The sequence below is a fragment of the Arvicola amphibius genome, chromosome 10, assembly GCF_903992535.2.
Source record: "Arvicola amphibius chromosome 10, mArvAmp1.2, whole genome shotgun sequence".
Lineage (NCBI taxonomy): Eukaryota > Metazoa > Chordata > Mammalia > Rodentia > Cricetidae > Arvicola > Arvicola amphibius.
Window position 1 is genome coordinate 40,034,571 of NC_052056.1, and position 15,254 is coordinate 40,049,824.

The 15,254-nt window shown below is 43.6% G+C and overlaps 1 protein-coding gene across 1 annotated transcript in view; it reads left to right on the top strand.

Annotated features, from left to right (window-relative positions):
* Positions 1–5,085: 5,085 nt before the first annotated feature.
* The window catches only part of Tmem39a (transmembrane protein 39A), a 29,774-nt gene continuing 19,605 nt past the window's right edge, over positions 5,086–15,254 (top strand). Inside the window, 2 exon segments of the mRNA XM_038345144.1 lie at positions 5,086–5,394; positions 6,566–6,752. Of these exon segments, the coding sequence (XP_038201072.1) occupies positions 6,640–6,752 (113 nt within the window). The 5' untranslated portion in view covers positions 5,086–5,394; positions 6,566–6,639.

Sequence of the window (15,254 nt, forward strand, 5' to 3'; positions counted from 1 at the left end):
GGACGCCAGACACGTGGGAGCTGCCCGGCACAAAGATGGCTGCCCAGCACCCCGCCCCCACCTCCCCTGCCGGAGCCCGGCTTGCGAAATGAGGCACCTAGAAGCTAATCAAGATAGCACCTCTAGTAATGGTCATTCCTTCCATTCTGTGACAAAATGAAGGTCAGAGGGAGTACATTTCTTGCTACAGCTACACACAGAGACTAGGCTAGGTCATCCCAGAACACCAAACAGCTTATTTATTGAGCATAAGGATGGATGCAAACTGTCAGGTCACAAAGTGCTGCAAATAGGTTAGCACGGGTCACTTTACAATAGGAATTTATAGCAATTGTAACACAAATTGGTGGTGGTAAACAAGATTTATTGTAAGCCCTTATCTTGTACTGAAGCCAGAATATCAATAAGCAAATTGAACATTGTTAAGCTATATATTTTATCATTATTAAGTTTTTTTTTTCTTGAGACAGAGTGTTACTATATAGCTCAGGCTGATCTCTAACTTACTATCCTCTTGCCTCAGCTTCCAAAGTGTGTAGGTACATGCCACCAGACCTTGCCAAATGCGGAACTGAACTTCAAATGTGTTAGTGCTTTTATAAGCAAACAACAAACCAGGAGACTCACAGCAGCCAATCACAAAAGGACCATACTGGAGACTTGGCTCAGCGACCAAGAGCACACACTGCTCCTGCAGAAGATCTGAGTTTAATTTTCAACACCAATGTCCCATGGTGAGTCACAGCTGCCTGAAATTCCCCAGTTTCTAGGGGACCCAGCATCTGGCCTCTGACCCCAGAGGACACCTGCACTCAAGTGCACAGACTCACACACAGACACATTTGTGCTTGAAAATAATAAAAATTAATCTCTTTAAAAAAGGAAAAAGGCCAGTGCAACCTGCGCAAGTATGATTTTTTTTCTTTAAAAAAAAGTTCCTTGTTATAACTGTTATGGTAAAAATAAAACGCCGCAGGTCTCCCAGTGGCCTGTGGGCCACGAGAGGCAGCGGATCCCAGGCAGGGAGCTGCATGGTGGGAGAGAGACCTAGACGGATAGGCAAGCCATGCAGAGTCCTTTCAGATGAAAACAGTTCATGACGAGAACAGAGGGTTATTTGCAGAGACTATCACATAAAAAGGATAGGACATAAAGAAAAGGTTGGGAAGAGGGCCCAAACTAAACTCTCCTAGTCCCTTTACATCCCAGTCCCCTTCCTCCAGGATAACCAACTTAATAATTTTCAAGGCATTGTTCCTTCCTTTCACATTTCCAATTTTATTGTTACATTCCTCATTGCCATTCCTTCCAGGGGATAAGGAAGTGATGTTCGTTGTGGCTGTGTTGTGTTGAGTGGTTACGGAGCTGGTTTTTGCTTGCTTGCTTGTTTTGGTTTTGGTTTGTATGGGAGGTCTTGACTTGCTATGTGCAAGCAGGAACATCACAAGAGACCCTGACCACTTACAGCTCATCAGTGAGCCCTGAGGGAGGGCTTCCCTTCAGCAAAAAGGATTGGGGAGGGACATAAAGTAACAGGAAGAAAGAAAAAAAAGAGACCAAAGGACAGTTTCTTGCTTTATTTCTTGTTTTATTGCTAGGACACTTTGAGACAAACCTGTTTCAGCTCTGGCTTAGCATAGGTAGGATGTTTTCAACAAGCTATTTGGCATCTGTTCGTTAAGTTTCCTCTGTAAAATGGGAATTATGGCACTATCTAACAAGGTGTTCGCAGATTTCTTTTTTTAAAACTGGGTCTTTGTACTGTCCATACTACTATGTATACTACGGTACTAGGCCTGTAGTGTGGAGCCTGCACTACAGGACCATTCACGAGCCGGGAAAGGGCCTGGAAATTTAAACACACAAAGACACACAGACAGAGACTGGGGTCATCCTTGAAATGAGAAGGCCCCTTTTATTGTGTACCAGAGCCGCTAATACAAGGATCCTTAACTGACAGCCACGCCCCCAGCCAAACCCACCAGAAACCACTCCCCTGCCATTAGGAACTCCTGAGGGTCTCATGCTCAGAGCAGCTGCAAACACAGGAAAACAAGTTGTTTTTCTCAGAGCAGCTGCAAGCATACCAAGTTTACAGGAAATTCAGTCCCCAACAGGTCTTCTGTTACCCGGGCTCTAACTCACTACAAAGCTGAGGATGACTCTGAACTCTTGAGCTTCCTGCCTCCACTTCTCAAGAGTTGAGATTACAGGCATGTGTCCCCACCCCTTGCAGTTTTTGTTTCTTTTTCAGTGCTGGGGAATCTCAGTTCTGGTTCTCACTCATGATAAGTGCTCTGTCTCTAAGCTACATCCCCAGCCTGGTGGTGAAGTCAATGAAATATGTAGTCTAGCCCTATTCATTCCTACACAAATACACATGTGTAAAGATTAAGATGCCCAGTTGGGGAGGCTTAGTGGATAAAGTGCTTGCTGTACAAGGTGAAGCCAGGAGTTAATGCTCCCCAGAACCTATGCAAAGCTGGACGTGGTAGTGCACACCTGTAATTCTAGCAAGCCTATGATAAGATGGGGGTGGTGGCAGAGAGAGGGACTCTCCAAATGCTCATTATGGCAGCTCATAACCTGGCACAAGAAGCAGCCAACAGCTGGGCAGTGGTGGTGCACACCTTTAGTCCCAGCATTCGGGGGGCAGAGGCAGGCGGATCTCTGTGAGTTTGAGGCCAGCCTGGTCTACAGAGCTAGTTCCAGGACAGCTAAGACTATAGCACAGAAAAACCCTGTCTCAAAAAAAAAAAAAAAAAAAAAAAAAGCAGCCAACAGTAGAGACCCTGTCTCAGGCAAGGTAGGTAGAAAGCAAAAACAAATACCCAAAGTTGTTCTATGACGTCCACACTTCTTTCCTGGCACCCATATGCCCACCCACATATACATACATCACATACACATATATAAAAAATTGATGTGCATATGAGATGGAACATGTGGCATTTCTCTTTTCAAAACTGGTACCTCACTAATATAATATTTTCCAGTTCCATCCATCTTCTGGCTATTATTGTTTTTCTTTGAAGCTTAATAAAATTCCATTGTATATGAACTGCATTTTATGATCCATAATCTGTAAACTGACTCAGTTCCCTTGCTATTGTGAATGGAACAGCAATAAACATGGATGTGCAAACATCTTTGTGTATACGTCCTGAACTGGTGCAGCTAGATCATAAATCAGTGTTTCTGTTTCCTTTTCAGACACCTCCTTGATGATTTCCACAGTGGCTGCAGCTGTTTGTACCTCCACCAACAGCGAATGAGAATCTTTCCCCCTCTCTCCCCTTCTTAGCGAGCATGTTTTTTTCTTGATAAATTCTGATCGAGATGAGATCAGAATTCCGATTCCGACTGAGATGAGATGGAATCTCAAAGTCGTTTTAATTTGCATTTCTATGAGAGGTAGGGATGTGGAACACTTTTTAAAAGATGCCTCTATTAGCTTTTTTTTTTCTTTAAACTTTATTTTATGTGCACTGGTGTGAAGGTTTCAGATCTCCTGGAACTGGAGTTACAGACAGTTGTGAACTACCATGTGGGCACTGGGAATTGAACCTGGGTCCTCTGGAAGAGCAGCCAGGGCTCTTAATCACTGAGCCATCTCTCCAGCCCCAGTAGAACACTTTTAAAATCATTTATTGGCCATTTTTATTCGAGACAAGGTCTGACTAAGCATAACAGGGCCCCAGACCTTTGTAGGCCCTGAGACCTTAGTACAACTGACTCCATGATGGAAGTGCCATTTATGCTGTAGAGCTCAACATGTAGAAAGCACCACCTTCCAAAAACTAAAACAAAAACCTACAAAGCCCATAGTTCTGGGGAAGTCTCTAAATGTACTAACCTTGCTTTTTGGCATCTGTGGTTCTGGCTAGCTGTTCTTGCTATCTGAAGTGTGTCAACCAAGAACATGGTTTTTGTGCTTAAAAGCCCATCCTGAGAAAGGCTCAATACTACACTGGGATCCCGAACACCCAGTGTGGTCACCTGCCAGCTAATAGACTTTCCATTGGTTTAAATCCACGTCCAAGCGGTCTTCTCTTGTGAATGCCCACACTATGCAGTCCCAGCTGGCTTGGAATTGTACAAAAAACAGTGTGGCCTGGAACTGAGTAATCTTCCTGTCTCTGCCTCTTGAGTGCTGGGATTAAAGGTCTTGCATTTTTTTTCTCATGAGAACTATCACAGGTTTGTTGGCTGAATTATTGATTGGCGGTTTTGTAGGTTGTTTTAATTTAACTTTTAAAATTCACAAGGTTTCTTTTGTTTTGTTTTTTTGGTAAGGTCTTATGTAGCAGTGGCTTGCAATTCAGTTGAGGATAACCTTCAACTCATGATCCTTTGGCCCCCACCAAACACACCAACACACCAGGCTGCATTTTGATGGTATTTTAATTCCAAACTCCTGACAGTTCTGTGACTCATATTTGAGCTGCCCATCTTTTTTTGCTGGGGTAAAGGTCGGGGCTTGAACTCAGCAAGGTAAGCGCTACCATTAGTCCTCCTTATCGTTTCATGTATCACTTTCAGTCCACAGGAAAACAGTTTAGTCATCTTTGGAGCCTCAGCTAAAATGCCACTCTCTGTAAACCTTTTTCAGTATTGACGCTAGCACCATCCTAGAGTTTATTACCTTCTTATATGCCATACCTGGACCTCGGATATACTTGTAATCTTGTTATTAACAGTATTACTGTGCCTGCTGCATTCTTTTTTTTTTCTAGATCTCGGGTTTTATTTCTAATATCTACCTAGTTCATTATTTATCCGTGCAAGGGGATGTCTGGAAGCTCAAGCAATTTCAACAGTCGTTTGTTTATGTATATGCCTTTAGGAGGGGTCTCCGAATATCCCTCCTGCTGTGAGGGTACCACTCTAGACACTGGCTGACTGAAGCCAGGGAGGTTTAAGAAAAACAAAAAAACAAAACGAAACCGCAAGCCACGCGTGGGCGGGAAAGCCCAGCCACCCGCCCCCAGGCCCGCGGGAGAGTCCCACTGCGCAGGTGCACCGGGAGGCTGGCCAGCCGGCTCTGCTGGCAGCAAGTCAGTTTCCGGGGGCCAGCTCGACGCGGAGCTGACGTCATCGCTGCGCGCTGCCACGTCTCCTCAGCTCCTGGGCGATGGAGGCTGAGGATGAGTGGTGATGGGGTCGGGCTCAGCTTCTGGCTTTAGCTCTGGCTCTGGCACGGACTCCCGGTCTGGGTCTGGTAATCTAGAGACCCTACCCGATTTTTCGACTCTCCAGTGGGTACCGGCCTGCGTCCCGGCAGCTGTTTTGGAGCGCTTCAAAGAAGGGAGGGAGTTCGGGTGCCTGGGGTCGAGTCTGTGAAGCCACCGCCTCCTCCCAGGGATCCCGCTCCTTGGCCGGCCTGTTCCATGCGTGAGTTTTCCTTACCTGCTTTGTCGTCCCGTTGTCCCCGGCGTGCTTCGGTCCTTTCGGTCGCCGGGCTGGGGCCGCTTGGTGATTTCTTTTGGGGGCTAGTCTATTCAAGTTTGTGGTTTCTGGCCATCCACCTTAACCCACCCCACACTCGCGTCTCACTCAGCCTTTCCCCCTCACCTTTCTCTTTAATTGAATAAGGATCAGTTGTCCTTGCGTCCAACAGTTTGGATTCTTTGTCCCATCTGGCGTTAGTTGTTAGTCTGCAGAGGATCTGGAATAGGGAACATCGGATCCCCCTTCGAAAACGGGTTTTTTTCTTCTTTTTATCTCCCCCCGCCCCCAACGTAGAGTTTCCGGAGTATTTTTAGTTGTATTTAGAAAATATTTGGTATATATTGTCAGAACCATATTTGCCTAAATTGAGGAAAACAATCCTTTTTTTTCTCCTAGTGAAGATCTTTGTACGCTTTTAATCTTTCAGTTTAATTATTTTTTTTAAAAGTGGTTTTACAGTAGCTTTTCTGTAACAGGCAACCATTTGAATGAACTGAAGCAACCACGAGTTAAATGGCGTGGTCAAGGTCAGATAATACGTGGCACATCTTATCTCAGGCAGATCCCTGGATAACAAACAACCTATTATTTTGGCCAGTGATAAGCTTCCTGTTTTTCAGGTGCCTTTAATGTGAAATACCCAATTAGACATAAGTTGTGCTGTTTCATGTAAACTTTCACCTGACTGTGGTGTGTTTTCTGTGACGAGAAGTCAGCAACAAAAGACACAGTTGTGAGTTGCCTAACGCTGAGCAAAGTTTAGATCAGATTTTCAGCCTCTGACCTTACCCTAAGGTCCAAACAGTATCCACAAATGAGAACCAAACAAGATTTGCTCACTTAGTTTTTTTTTGTTTGTTTGTTTTTGTTTTTGTTTTTGGAGACAGGGTTTCCCTGTAGTTTCTAGAGCCTGTCCTGGATCTAGCTCTTGTAGACCAGGCTGGCCTCGAACTCAGAGATCCGCCTGACTCTGCCTCCCGAGTGCTGGGATTAAAGGCGTGCACCACCACCGCCCGGCTGCTCACTTAGTTTTAATGTTTGCTTGTTACATTGACTTCTTTAATCGGTTAACTGGTATTTAGGGTTTTTTTTTTTTTCCTTTTTTATTATTCAGAGTTGAAGTAAGTTGCCAACCGTTAGCCTGGGTTGCAACTGCAGGTGGCATTGGAAACTGCCTGGGTCCTGGACATGCCCAGTAGAAGGAGGGGTCCTAGTCGGCAGCAGCTAAGCCGGTCAGCTTTACCTTCTATACAGACATTGGTCGGTGGCGGCTGTGGCAATGGAACAGGCTTGAGAAACAGGTAAAGAAAAAATGAGTGTGTGCATAGTAATTTGCATAACTTGTGATATATTATTGGTAAGACTAATACAAAAGTCATTCTATCAAATATTTGCTTATCAAACTTTGTTCTTTTTTTCTAAAGGTTTTTTTAAATGTCTATTTACTTATTTATTTACTTACTTATTTATTTATTTATTATGCATACAACATTCTGCCTCGATGTATGCCCGCACGCCAGAGGAGGGCGCCAGATCTCAGTACAGATGGTTATGAGCCACCATGTGGTTGCTGGGAATTGAACTCAGGACCGCCGGAAGAACAGCCAGTGCTCTTAACCTCTGAGCCATCTCTCCAGCCCTCAAACTTTGTTCTTGTCACTGAAGTAGAAATTCTACCTTTGAAGACGGGAGAGCTTACTACTTCACAGTACTTAGCAGGTTGAAGGATGGTTCACAGGGACCCCAAAGTGGACGAGTATTTTTTCTTTTATTTCTTTCTTAATAATATTTTTAAATTTTTTTATGTGTATGAGTATTTTGCCTGCATGTATGTCTGTGCACCACTTATATGCCTGGTGCCCACGGATGCCAAAAGAGGTTGTTGTATCCCCTAGACCTGGATGGAGTTGAGATGGTTCTGAACCACCATATGTATTCTGGGGACCATAGCTGAGTCCTCTGGAAGAGCAGCCAATGCTCTTAACCATGGAGCCATCTCTCAAGTCCTAACCCCCTTTGAAGAAATGACCCATTGAGTCCACTTTGTGCTACTCAAATACTTGTGGTTGTGGGGCCATCCACTGAAGTGTGGGTGGCCTGCCAGGTGCCATACTTTTAAAGAAAGAAGCCATCCACTTTCCATAGCTCCTTTTAGGGATGGGGGCTCACAGGCCCTTTCCCCTGCTCTTGCCTCCCCACATTTATCATTAAAAGTTAATCAGGCAAACGTTATTTGATATTAATAATAGCTGTCAACTGTAACATGAAATCTTAAGAATTGTGCCGTGTTACATAGGATACTAGAATTTGGGGTGTGTGTGTGTGTGTGTGTGTGCAAGGTCAGATGCTACTCCTCAGGTACTCATTACCTTAATTTTGAGACAAGGGCTCTTAGTGGCCAAAAAGTCACCAGGCAGGCCCGAGCTCCAGGCATCTGCCTGTCCCTCAGTGCTGGGGTTATAGTGTAGACCATTATGTCCAGTTTTTTAGTTTTTTAAAGAACTTTGTACATAAGCACTGTGTCTACATCACTCCCACCCCTAGTTCCTCATGGTCTCTTTATTGTTATGTGTACATACATACATACATACGTGTGTGTGTGTGTGTGTGTGTGTGTGTGTATGTGTATAAACAACCCACAAAGTGCATTTACTATTGCTCATATACCCATGCGTCCAGAGCTGACCTCTCCTAGACAGGAGTTCATTCCTGGAGGCAACTCATTCTCTCTTTCCCAGCGGTTGTTGACCACCTGTAGCTCTTCATCTGTGGTTGGGACTATGGAATTTCTCTGTCCGTGTTGGCAAGCCAGCTGCTTTCACATTATTGGTCTTTTCTGGCATCCATAACGCATGAGATTTCATAGGTGTACTTTTTTCCTGTCATGCCTTGGGGACATTATCTGCCAACAGGTATTCTGTAGACTCTTTCTGCCTGCCCTTCTGATACTTTTCCCCAAGCACTAGGTGTAGGGGTTGTGTTGCAGATGGAGCAGTTAGAGTGGGCACCTCCCAGTATGTAACTGCATTTGACCAGTAGTGGCCCTCTGTAATGACCAATTGTGGCCCTCTGTAATGATCTCCATCTGCTGCAAAACGAAGCTTCTTTGATGAGGCCTGAGAGCTACACTTATCTGTGGGTCTAAAGATGAGGATTTAGGTTATGGTTGGAAAACACAGGTTTAGGAGCAGGACGGCAGTAGGTTCTCTTCTCGGTCTGTGACCTCTCTGGACATGGATAGTTGTGTTTCTAGTACCAAGAATGAATTTCCTCTTATTGAATGGTCTTTAAGTTCAGTTAGACAGTTACTAGCTACCCCCAATATAAAAATGGTATTGTACTATTGGGATATCTTTTTGGTCGTCATTGTTGTGGTTCATAGGCTTTACAGCTGGGTAAGATTGCTACTCTCCGTTGGCAGCTTGCTTGCATATATCTTCTTTTAGGAGAACTAGTTCTCATAAAATAATCTGGAGGGTTCCAGATCTGTTTCAGCTCAGTTTCTGTAAGTACTGTGTCTGAAGTATGTGGTGTCATCAACAAAGTCTTACCTTCAAGTTCTGGAAGGCAGCAGCAATAGTCATATTGTTTGGGGAGACTCTTGAAGTCCTCTGACCAACGGCTCGAAGGGAGGTTTCCCATGCTTGGCGCTGGGGTCTTGTTAGATAGTGAATGGCTCTTAGTGGGAGCATCATCACCCTGTGTGGAATAACCCCATTATTAAAATACACACACAGATAAAAGCATAGTAAGCATGTGCCTTACTACTGAGTTACATACCCAGCCCAGGATGAGATATTTTGTGCTGATCTTATCCAGGGCAACTTGTGGTTTTGGAGGCTTGATCTTGGAGCAGCACAGAGATGCTTTTACCTAGTCATGCATTTGGTCAAGATAATTTTTTCCTGAATACTTTTGTTTTCCCTTGTTTTAATGTTTGGTTTCCAGAGTTACCAATCAGTACCACTCCTGTCTTTCAGGCTCTCCTGATCATATTTGAGAGTTGGTTTGGAGGTTCTAGCAGCGGAGCATAGCCACTCCTGACCTAACACTGGTCCTCTTCCATTCATGGAAGGTCATTCTCTTTGACAGAGAGCACAGCTTGGAGCTGTGAGGGTAGGCAGGATACCCATCTAGTCACTCAGGTTAGCTGAGTCAGCCCTGTTTTTCTTCCTCCTTGGCTCCTCTAGCTTATTGTGTTCTCAGAGCTGCCCCCTGCTTCTTCCTGATCTGCTCTAGGTAGCTTGGAAGGAAAAGGTGGCCAGGAAATCCTGGATGTTGGGCCAGGTTTACTAGTCCTCTCAGCTAGACTAACTTTTTTTTCCAATTTATTTTTATTTTATGTGCATTGGTGTTTTGCCTGTATGCATGTTTGTGTGAGGATGCCAGATTCTCTGGAACTGGAGTTACAGACAGTGTGAGCTACCATGTGGTGCTTTAGGCCCCTAGACTAACTTTTAATGTTTTAATTACTGGGATGTCGAAAATATCTTTAAGGATAAGGAAAGGAAGCAATCTGCTATTTCAGAAGAGTTGAAGCCCAGCTTTGGTGGTGCGTACCAGTATTCCCAGTACATGGGATGGGTGGGGAGGGGGGCTGGGAGGACCTTGGCTACTTGTTCAGACCTTATCTCAAACAAACAAAAGTGACTAGAGCTGAAGTTTCATTCCTAGGTAGTTCTGCTTATACTTGGATTCTGTAAACACTGTAGTGGGGGGAAAGAGGAACATTTGAAAATGCTGATACTTTATTATTTATTTGTTTATTGAGACAGATTTTTTTTTCTTCAACACAAGGTTTCTCTGTGTTGCTTTGGAACCTGCCCTGGAACTCACTCCGTAGACCAGGCTGGCCTCAAACTCACTGTAGATCCACCTACCTCTGCCTCCCAAGTGCTGGGATTAAAGGTGTGTGTCACCACCTTTGCCTGAGACAGAGTCTTACTGTGAAGCCTTGGCTAGCCTGAAACAAACTGTGTAGACCATGCTGGCCTCAAATGTACAGAGGTCTGCCTGCCTTGCCTCCTAAGTACAGGGTTAAAGGCACGTGCCACCAAGCCGGCTGACAGTGTTGATAGTTTGAACTGAGTCCAGCAGTGCTCATAGAGCCCCTTCTTATTTTGAGTAGGGGTTTCTATGTGTGTTCCTATTTTTGTACCTCCTACTGACTTTCAAGGTTTTAGTCATGTATTATTTTGATCTACTATTTTCCAGCCCTCTTCCCTTTTTTTTTTTTTTTTTTTTTGGTTTGTCGAGACAAGGTTTTGCTGTAGCAGGTTTGAGTCTGTCCTGGTACTAGCTCTTGTACACCACACTGGCCTCAAACTCACCAAAGTTGCCTTTCTCTGTCTCCTAGGTGCTGGGATTAAAGACATGCGTCACCACCGACCGGCTTCTTTTTCACTTTTAATGCATGTAATTTTTGCAATTTTAGTTGAGGGGATGGAAGGATGTGTTTTTCAGTTGATTAAAATGAAAGAAGTATTTAGTTCACTTAAAAAATCATTGTGACTGCCAGGCGGTGGTGGTGCACGCCTTTAATCCCAGCACTCGGGAGGCAGAGGCAGGTGGATCTCTGTGAGTTCGAGGCCAGCCTGGTCTACAAGATCTAGTTCCAGGACAGGCTCCAAAGCTACAGAGAAACCCTGTCTTGAAAAAAAAATATATATTTTATGATATGTTTACCTCAATAGATTAGTTTGGAAAAAGAAGTTTTTCCAAATCCCTTGCAGAGATTTCCCCCACCTGTTCCTCCCAAGTGCCAGGATTGTAAGTGTGTGCCACCCCACCTGGTTTCCCCTTGAAACTTTCTCCATTTATTCTTTTACCTAAACTCTACTGCCTCCTGACCCCATGAAGACCAATCTCTTGCTTGCTATATCCTTCTTGTACATAAACTATATGCAAGAACGTAGTAAGAGTTCAGTGTAAACATTTCACATACAGTTTAGGCACAGTGTACCATTTTTATTGTCTAGGGGAAGTTGTTTTATGTTTAATCCTTAGAGAGGATTACCAATCATGTCACTAGATACAGTCCTCTTAAGCAAGTCTTTGAAGACAGATGTATACATTTTTTTTACTGCGGCATCAAAGTCTGACCAACACAGTTTATGGAAGGAAGGGTTTCTTGTGGTCCACAGCTTAAGAGAGTGCGGTCCCCTCAGTGTGGGGAGGTGTGGCAGAGGTTGTGGGGGTGGGGTATGAGCTGGGACTTCACTTCTGGGGAGACATGAGAGCTATGCTACTATGATGGAGGAGAGTTATCTGTCTATGTTTCTTTCATTGGTTAATAAAGAAAACTGCCTTGGCCCTTTAAGAGACAGAAAATTAGGTAGGTGGAGTAGACAGAACAGAATTCTGGGAGAGTTGGGGAGATGCTTCAGACAGTCGCCATAGTGAGTCTCCATGCTTCTCCTCTCCGAGATGGACGCAGGTTAAGATCTCTCCTGGTAAGCCACACCTTGTGGTGCTACACAGATTACTAAATATGGGTTAAAGGAAGATGTGAGAATTAGCCAATAAGAGGCTGAAACTATGGGCCAGGCAGTGTTTTAAAAGAATACAGTTTCCGTGTAATTATTTCGGGTATAAAGCTAGCCGGCGGCCGGGTGGCGGGACGCAGTCCCGCCGCTTCACACTACACTACTCACGATGCTTCCTCTTCTCCATTTCATCTCAGGCCGTGGGATGGTGACACCCAAATTCACAGTGAATGTTCCCTTCTCAGTAATCCTTCGGGAAAGCCCTTTCATAGGCCCAGAGGTGCGTCTCCTCCACTGAGGCGGAGAATCCAGTCAAGTTAGGTGAATGCCATCTTTTTTTCTAGGGAAGTCTGGTGCTAGGGAGAGGGCTCTTGTGGCTGCTCTCCAAAGAAGACCTTAGCCGTTGCCCAGTGTAGTGGTGAGCGCCTGTAATCCTGGCACTTGGGAGGTGGAGGCAAGGAGAACTAGTTCAAAACTAACCTAGTCTATGCAGGGATTTCTAGGCCAGCCAGGGACTACAAAGATCCTTAAGAAAAAAAGAAAAGAAAAATCTAGGGTTTTGAGTTTCTAAAGAGCCCTGTTGGTAGATAGTACTTTGCATATATTGTAACAAATTACTGCTATTGTATAGTGGTATGTTATTTTTGTTTTAATAAATAAAGCTTGCCTGAAGATCAGAGGGCAAAACTACAGAGAAACCCTGTCTCAGAAAAAAAAAAAAAAAACCAAAAAACAAACAAATTGTGTTTTAATAAACAAAGCTTGCTTAAAAGTCAGGGCAAAACAGCCATACAGGCCCAGGAGTGGTGGCACACACCTTTAATCCCAGGACTCGGGAGACAAAGGCAGATGGATTTCTGTGAGTTCAAGAATGTCTAAAAGAGAAACAGCTAAGTTGTTCTCAGCACTTGGGATCACATGATTTTATTCCAGCACTAGGGAGGTGGAGACAGGATTAATATGACTGGGTAGAGAGAGGAGTATGAAGGGGAAGAGACAGGAACTCAGTGGGGTGTGGGGTGTGGTGTGTGTGGAGTCTTCAGGATTTGTAGAGACGGGATCTCGTCCATTTTCGGTGTGAGGTAGAGGTAAGAGCCAATGGCTGGCTTTTCTGGATCTTCAGGTGGAACCCCAATGTCTCTGGGTTTTTATAATTGGTGCTACACTACTGGAATTAAGTGCATCCTGAATAGAATTCTTAAATCTGGCTAAAAAATATAATTCATGTAGAGTGTAGGCCTAGCATGCTAGAGGCCCTGAATTAGGTCTCCAGCAAACTGTTGAGCCAGGGTGGGGGCATACAAGCCTATAATTTCCAATATTCCAGAGGCAAAAACAGCAGGATTAGGAGTTAAAAACCACAGCAACCAAAATAGCAAAGAAGTTGGGGGTTCTTAAGTCTGTATATATATCCTATTAAAAGGTTCCCTCCCCCTGTGCAACCCAGGGCCTTCCACATATTGGGCAGACACTCTACCCCTGAGCTGTACCCTCAAACTAGGAATAGTACTTTTATTTTTCCTAGATATTACTTCTGCAATTAATTTTCTTATGTGTATTCACTAAATGTATTTATTTTTAAACTTCTTAGAACTTTAGTTTTCATTAGTGTATAATCATATATATGGACTGTAACATAGTATTTTGATATATCTTCATTGTACAATTATTTGAATGATTTTAGTTTGTAAGACTTCGGATATATCTCCCCTCTAGCTTTCAACTTTATCAGATGACTTGATCTGACAGATGCTATGGAACGGCTTCCCTTTTTCCTTCTGATGTCCTGCATTGCTGTGGCATACCTTACCTCTTGTCTTTTGGCTTGAAGTGTAAAAGCTGCAGAAAGCATCACAAGTGTGGATCTTCTGTGTCAGTCAATACTTTGGAAATTGGCTTGTTTAGTGGAACAAGTATCTTAGTCTCTTTTCCTTGGAGAGATTTTTATGACCTTTTAAACTCACAAATAGCATACGCATTGCACATGCCTTCACCCTTTATCTTTACTGAAGGGGACAAGAATTGTTCATTTGTTAGATTTAGAGGCTCCTGACTTTGTAACATTTCATCAGCATTTTTAGTTTCGACATTTATGGCTAACTGAAGTGAGTAGTAGTAGCTGGGGTGCCAATCCTTTGCATTCAAGTCATAGTGTTCTTCATTATTCAGAATGAGCAAAGTTCATGTTCCCAGGAGTCCCTTAAAGTACCGGAAATGCCACATGCCAGCTAGGGTTCTATATTTGGAAATTTTAGAGTGGTAACACTAATACTGTTCCTTCTCTTGGTATTAAAACCAATCCTGTTTTTCCTCGCCATGTAAATAAGATCGGCCTTTCGATCTCTGTAACTGTTCCTGTTTTTTCACTTGGGATAGCTGAGCTCTTCCTGATCTGTAAGTAGGCATGGCAGAAGAACAAGAAGATAAGAACTAACAGTTCTAACTTTTGTGCTGTAAGAGATCTTTCTCTTTCATGATTGTATTGACCTGCTGTCTTCTTAAATGTGTGTATCAGCAGTGAATTAAAGAAAGCATATTTGGTCCTCTAGACTATAATTTAGTAGCTAAGACATAAATCTATATAAATTATGTGATGGATGGAATTAAAAGATATGCGAATAAAGGCATAATTTAAATTTGATGATGAGAGAGGTGTCAGTTTTGAGTTAGCGTGAACTCCACAGAGGATAGATATGTTTGAATCGTCCCCCAAGCGATTCCCATGCTTTCCTCTTGTTCGTGTGGGGAGAGCATATATAGTGCCATAGCATGTGTGGGGTCAGAGGGGAGCTTGCAGGAGTTCGTGTTTTCTTACTGTATGGGTCCTGGTGTTCAAAATTGAGTTGGCAGTATTGGTGGCTGGCACCTCTACCCACCAAGCCATCCTCCCAGCTAGTTAGCTTTTCTTTTCGTTTTTTTGTTTGTGATTCTACAGCTCTAACCCAGATAATTGTATGTACTAAGCTAATACTCTATCTTTGCCAAGTCCCTTAAAAGCCTTGAAGAAGGAATAAAATAAGAATATCTAGAAAATTTTTAAGGAAGGTGATTATGGAGGGAGGGCACTGCATTCAGAAGGAACAAAGTGCACAAAGGGAATAATGCATGTGTTTCAGACAGCATATACGTGAACATCATATGTGCTACAGGTAGAGAAGGGACTGGTGGTAAGGTCACTTTGTTAAGAACAGGCCCGTGTATGACTTACTTAAAAAAAATTGGCTCTTATTTCATTGGCAATGGAGAACTATCTTGAAGGTTCAGGTAAGAGAATAATCCCAGAATTTCACTTAGAAAGATCCTTGAAGGCAGGTTAGA